Source organism: Gavialis gangeticus, unplaced genomic scaffold (genome assembly GCF_001723915.1).
Source record: "Gavialis gangeticus isolate Ggan-Ray unplaced genomic scaffold, GavGan_comp1, whole genome shotgun sequence".
Lineage (NCBI taxonomy): Eukaryota > Metazoa > Chordata > Crocodylia > Gavialidae > Gavialis > Gavialis gangeticus.
The window spans coordinates 132,709,639-132,716,368 of record NW_017728992.1 but is presented as its reverse complement, the minus strand read 5'-3'; the positions used below and the strand labels follow the sequence as shown (position 1 = coordinate 132,716,368).

Below are 6,730 nucleotides of genomic sequence, written 5' to 3'. Positions count from 1 at the left end.
GATCATCGCAACGTGGAAACAGCCCAGTCCCAGTCCGGGTCTGGCAGGACAGCCCTGATACAGACACACAGGTAGGGAATAGGGCACCTGCAGCCCTGGTCTGGAGTTGTGGCTGCCGGCAGGGAGAGCAGCCCAGCCTGATCTGGACACGCTTGGAGGGTGGGCCTCATCTCCTTTCACTACAATGGCCCGACTGAGGCTGGAGCCAGCCCCATGACGCTTCCAACACGCCCCACCAAGTTTTCCAACCCGTAAGCGAGCCCCACAGCCAAACGCCATGGCTCTACAGGCCAGATTTGGCTAGTTGGATGGAGCAGGAGCACCTCTACGTCAGAAATGGATTGCTTTGGTCTGACTAGAGGATGCACGGAGGTCCCTTCCTTCACTGCGCCTCTTCCGGGGCTCCGCTGGGAGCGAAATTGCCAGGGCGATGCTTGACCAGCTCAATCCTCCTCGACGCACTCAGCATAACGTGCGCACGCACCCAACCAGCCGCGGCGCAGATCAGCAGCCAAGCCCCGCCCCTCAGCACCGCTCAGCTGGGAGCGGAACCATGTCGGCGACAGGGGGGAAGGAGACGTTCCGCATGATGCACACTGTTTGTTCCGCCGCGAGGAGGCGGAGCCACGTACAGAACAGGGCGGGGAGAGCTCGCGCGACTGACGTGGTACGTTCCGCCCGTTGCAGTTGCGCGCTAGCAAGATGGCGGCGCTGCTGCCGCGCATCGAGCAGCTATCGGCGCGAGTGGTGCGTGTGCTGGGCTGCAACCCGGGACCCATGACCCTGCAGGGCACCAACACCTACCTGGTGGGCACCGGGCCCAGGTAATGGGCACTGGCAGGGCTCCCTCCCCCTCCCCTCCTTATGGGGCTCCATCTCCTCGCCGGATGTGCGAGCCGTGACGTCACAGCGCTGGCCGGGGTGGGGGAGCAGCTGGCAGCAGCGCATGCGCGAGGTAGCGAGCCGGGGTCACTCGGGCCAGTGGCGGAGGGTGGGCGCGAGGGCGGAGGCTGGGCCCTGCTCCCGGGCTCCGCCTCAGGCCGTGGCCTGGTTTGAAGCCGGATGGGCAGGCTTCGGTTCAGGCTGGGCTGGAAGAAGGGTCTCTGCAGGATCCCTGTGGCTGCAAGACCCTGGCAGCACTGAAGAAGGAAATTTGGGTATGGCTCCTGCAGCCCCAGTAGAAAATACCCACTCCTGCAATTGAGATCTCCCCCAAGCCCAGCCCAGCCCAGCCCAGCCCAGCCCATAAGTAGCTTTTCCAGCCAGGCAGGTGTGCTGACTGCCCCTGGGGTATCCGTCACTAGGAGAAAGGCATCTCTCAGGGAGGCTAGTGCCATCTCTGTGTTCAGGGCTCTGTAGGTTATAAAACATTAAGCTTTGTGCTAGTCTTCTCTTAATTCTCAGGCTGCTTCTTTTAATGGAATGTCTCTGCCTTCTTTTTTTTAAATGTAGAAGGATCCTCATTGACACAGGAGAGCCAGCAATACCTGAATATATTGGCTGTTTAAAGCAGGCGCTCAATGATTTCAACATCTCAATACAAGAGATTTTAGTGACACACTGGCATGCTGATCACACTGGTGGCATCTCCGACATATGTAGAAACATCAATAAAGGTAAGCAGAGGATTAATTTTTAGGTGCTGAAGGACCGTGGCTTGTTAGGTATGTGGCCAAGGAACATCTCATTAGGTGTTTTGTAAGCCTGTTAGCTAGATTTTCTGTATGACCTGTACACTGTATTTAAATATTTGATGGCATTGCTGCAGTGCATAGTGTAAGTGCAGTGAATAGCACACATATTTGATTTAGTCACTGCATTTCTTCTTCCTATTAGCATATGTCTGTTTGGAGGAAAGAAGCTTCATTCTACCTTCTTCTTATCCTAGAATGATGAGAGAAAAATCTAGTTTAATATTGATAAGTCACACAATAGTAGGAGGTTGATAGTGATATCCAGTACCATCTATAGCGTGTTGATCATTATTTTCACTTGAGTAGCAAAAGTAAAACAGCCATTCAAATTAGGGAGATGTATATAATTTAAATAATTGCCCATTTAAATTTTCTAATGATACTGCTTAAACAGTTAACCAATAACAAGGGACCTACTCAAATCATGGTTTCACGATTATTGCAGAAACCGCAAAAAATCAGTTTCCACAGTTTTGCCTAGAATCACTGAAAAAACACCCCTAAAAGTAAAATCCTGCTCCCCAGTGGAAAATATACTTACTGCTTCCCCTTTCACATCCCTAATTCATATGGCTTTTCCTGAATAATAAAATTCTTTAAACCATTTGCAGTTGGCCCAAAATTATCACATTTTTTCACATCTACCCTTACCAGAAATGAACAGTATATCACGTTGATACATATTAAGCTAGACTTTTAAAATTCTAATTAATTAATTTTTTAAACAGTGAAAGTTGTTTTTTTTTTTATAAACTTGATGAACAGCATAGAGAATACAGCCCCTTTCTGTTGTTTTGGGAATATCTCCCACTACTCTTTCCAGGAATTCCCAAATGCTGTTGGAAGTGATGGTATATTTGTGAACAAGAAACAGGTTTTGAAAATTAAACCAGTAACAGGTTGTAAAACTTCAAAATGAAAATTTCTTATTTTTTCCTAAGTGAAATTACTATTTCTTGTTTTACCTACCAAAAATAGTTTGGCACATCTGTCCCTTCAGAGGTTTTCTTTGGCATTTGAACGATTCTTCCTATGTGGCTATAAATTAAGTTGCTCTATTAACATAAGATATTTATGTAAATTTTTTATTCTTTAATTTTGCATGTGCTGTAGACCATGTGTTAATGGTACATCAACTGTCATTTTGAATTTTTATGAAATGGCCTTGTTTAGTCAATTACCAATGTTTAGACAGGAACAATCTGAAATATAATTTTACCTTTTAAAAATAGGTTCCAAATTTTGCATTAGTAAGCTTCCACGCAGCCCACCTCGTGAAGAAATAATAGGAAGGGGAGAACAAAAGTATTTATATCTGAAAGATGGAGATGAGGTAAAGACCGAAGGAGCCACTCTCAGGTAAAGATAACTTCTGTGCAAGTTAGCTGTATCATTTTTAATACTATGTTATAATTTTTTTCATGATTCTTGAGCTGTTGTGTATACTAAGTTTGATCTTAACCAATGATAAATGTAACTAGGGGCCAAGATGTGATATTGTCTGCCCTCCCCAAAAATAAAAACAGTTCAGTAGATATTAACTGTATCTATAGAGTTTTATACTGCTGCCCTTTGCAGTAGAATGAACTGATTTTTAAATTTAATCATCATTTTAAAGTTGATCAGTGTTCATGGTAGACTTCTCAGAGTCTCTAGTGCTTGTTTCTCTTTAAGGTAAAAACCTCCGTTAGTGTGTTTATTTTTGTTACTTGTAATATCTTTTAGCTTCTGTTTGTTTCAGCACAATTTTATCTGCAGTGAAATTAGATTGATTAGTTATTGAGATAACTCATCATCATCGCTGTGGCCTTAGTCAGTGCACTGAATCCCCTATAGAGTGTTCTTGATTTGTGCACAAAATACTGGGTACACAATGGGATTTGTTCCTGGTAATTCGGCAGCTTAGAAGGTACTGACCTATGCTCTCTGTGGAACCTGCCAGGTCAGCTGATGCCTACAAATTGTTTGATGCTTTCCAGCTTTTCTTGGCTCAACAAAACATCCATGCATTCATTGCTAAAATAGAAGATAATTCCAAATAGTAGAACAGTTGATAATTTATATACAAAGCAAAAATGTTTGATGGTTTTACTCCATCATAGTCATGTAATTGTTACATAGTGAGCTTTCTGGGTTTTTTATACTACAAATTGGAAGATAAACATTTATATAATCATACAATTCTCATATTGTGAACTAAGGTGCATATGATTTGCACTCAGAACTTTTGTAATCTGCTTTTTTCTTCTGTATAGCAAAATCTTTCTTTACTATGTTTGGACATATATTTTGCATACTATCTCACGAAAATTTGGATATGGTCAGTTGCACATTAGTGATATCTCCAAAGGTCAGAACCTGGTATGATGAGATGGTGTAGCTGGCATCTATGAAGAGAAAAATGTCTTCCAGATGTAACTGCTTTGAAAAATTAAATGCAACTTGGAGAGAGTTCTTAGACTATTTTGGCAACCAAACCAGGAGTCCTTGCACACCTATCTCTTCATTTTTTATCTCTCCCTCTTCCCTCCTTCCTTACTTTTTTTTCTTTTCTCTTTCATTGTTTCTGACAGACATGTTCAAATGATATGTACAGTTGAGATATGTGTATTTTTATTTTTGTATTGCATTTAAAAATCAATAAATATTTTAAAAAATAGAAAATGGCTGGCTGCTGATAATTAGTTAATCATTGCCACTCCCCTAGAATGATGAGTTACCAGATTTTACTGTACTTGGGAGGTTTTGGTAAAAAGGCAGGTGCAGTTTTTTAAGTACAGTTCTTATGGTGGAAATACCTTTTCAAAGATGATACAGTGGTACATTGCTACAGTCACAAACTTATTTATTGATTAGCTTTATATTCTAACCTTTCCAACAGGGCATCTTACAGTAAGACCATAGGATCATAGGAAAGTAGGGCTGGAAGGACCCATCTAGTACAGTCCCTTGCTCAAGGCAGGATCATGCCTGATAAAACCAGCCTAGACAAGTATTTGTCTAACCTGCTCTTGAAAATATTCTAGTATTATAAAAAAGCCTCTGTCTGTCTGTCACGCTTTATTTACACCCTGGTTGGCTGTCTGAAACAACCAGTCAGAGTGCTCCAACAGTGTTCCAGACAGACAGCAGCTGAGCACCACCATGATGGCAGGGATGGAGCAGGGGTGTGAAGGGAGTGCTGCTGGCCTCTTTTCCCCCCACCCCTGGCCTTGCTCCCTGGAGGCAGTGGTGACAGATTAGACAGGAAGTTCATTCTAATCACCAACCTAAATTTCCTCTCCGTCCCCCATGGTCATGTAGAAAAACTCATCACCATCCTGTCTATAATCATCCCTTGAGTATTATAATAAATAATAGACATGCACCTAGAAATTACCATACCTGAGCTGGAAACATATCTTAGACTGCTCACTCTCACAAGATTAGAGGCATGGGTAATCTCCAGTGGAATGTTGATGGGATTGGCACATGAAATAGCAATTCCTCTAGTATGGATTTTTCAGAACCTGTCAATGCAGGGAGAGAGTACCTTATGACTAGAAAATAGTAAATGTAGTGCCTGTTTTCAGGAAAGGGAGAAAGAATGTTGTCTGAACAATTATAGGGCTGGCAGCTCAACTTTAATAGTACTGCCATACCAATGGTACCAACACATACTGGAGGAAAGGATAGGTAAAGATATGGAAGGAAGTGGCAAATGGAACAAAACACAACTTAGGTTTACTCAGAAGATGATTATATCAGACTAATTTAATATCATTCTGTGCTAAGGTAATAGACTTTATGGGTAAGGGCAGTGCAGTGTATTTAATTTATTCAGAACAGGAGTGTCAAACTTATGGCTAGTGGGCCGGATCTGACCCACAGAATCCCGCCATCTGGTTTCAGGTGCTACCTCTGAGTCTGATCAGACCCACATGGAACAGAGCATGCACCTGTGACCCCTGGATCTGATCAGACCCAGACGATGCATGACACGCGTTTGTGGTACAGATCTAGTCTGCAGACTTGATCTGGCCCATGGACCTCCCTTCCCCACAGCATACTTGATCTGGCAGCCACTCCAGCTGGTTTTGAAAAGTGCTGTGTTTTATATGGATCCTGGATTGGCTGGAACAGGCAGCACATGTGGTACAGTCTGGCCAGCTCAGCAGCTGTACTGCATGCAGTGTCCACCCCAGCAGCTCCAGGACTATGCCACACACGGTACCTGTTTCAGCCATCCTGGGGCGCATGCTACATGCGGTGCCTGTAAATGCTATGTGCAATATATATGATTTTTTTATCACAGAAAACCAGGATCCCTAGTTATAACCCTCCCCCACCACTTATTGGTTGGGGCCCAGCCATGCCCCCTTTCTACCTGTTGAGGACAGGCCACACCCCCCTTCCCACCCCCTGCAGGGCTGGGGTGGGCCAGCCACTGTGTAGTTGGCTTAAGCTTCTTTCCCCTGCCAGGCTGTATTGAAGTTGGCCTGCTCCCTGCCCCCATCCATATGGCCAGATGGTGCCTGCCATGCCAACCCCAGGCATTGGATCGAGAACATTGGATCTGGGCTGAGGATGGAATGGGCACTGCCCATCTGGCCTGCTGTGGAAAAACATGGAGCACCACTGGTATTATAAGACTGAGAGTTCTTGTGTACAATTGGTGCACATCGTATGGAGTCCTGCAGACTTCATTAGGCTCTGAGTGACTTAATGACAATTTGGTATATCATTTGCATGCATTCTGTTTCCCAAACTTTGGTCAAGAGCAGAAGAGGTAAAGGAAAAGAACGTAAGAGAATAATTTTAAGAAGTGCTAGGAAGACGGTCAAAATAAGTGGTCTAAGGATTTCTTGGTGGTTTTTTGCCACTTGGGTCTAATTTAGGACAAAATGGGCACATCTACACATACATTAATGTGCTGTTGTTACTGCGCATTAAGTTTAATACCTGTAATAGAATAAATGAGTTGGAAGGGACCTAGACAGATCATTGAGTCCGACCCCCTGCCATGGGCAGGAAGGAGCCCTAGGGGTGGGAGGGGT

At 44.1% G+C, this 6,730-nt stretch overlaps 1 protein-coding gene across 2 annotated transcripts in view; it reads left to right on the top strand.

The window, feature by feature from the left end:
• The first annotated feature begins 645 nt into the window (after positions 1–645).
• The window catches only part of LACTB2 (lactamase beta 2), a 43,436-nt gene continuing 37,351 nt past the window's right edge, over positions 646–6,730 (top strand). Inside the window, exons 1-3 of one of the 2 annotated variants that reach the window (XM_019527780.1) lie at positions 646–824; positions 1,453–1,616; positions 2,927–3,053. In XM_019527780.1, the coding sequence (XP_019383325.1) occupies positions 703–824; positions 1,453–1,616; positions 2,927–3,053 (413 nt within the window). In that variant the 5' untranslated portion in view covers positions 646–702. The remainder of the gene's footprint in view (positions 825–1,452; positions 1,617–2,926; positions 3,054–6,730) is intronic. The other variant, XM_019527782.1, reaches the window with a different exon arrangement.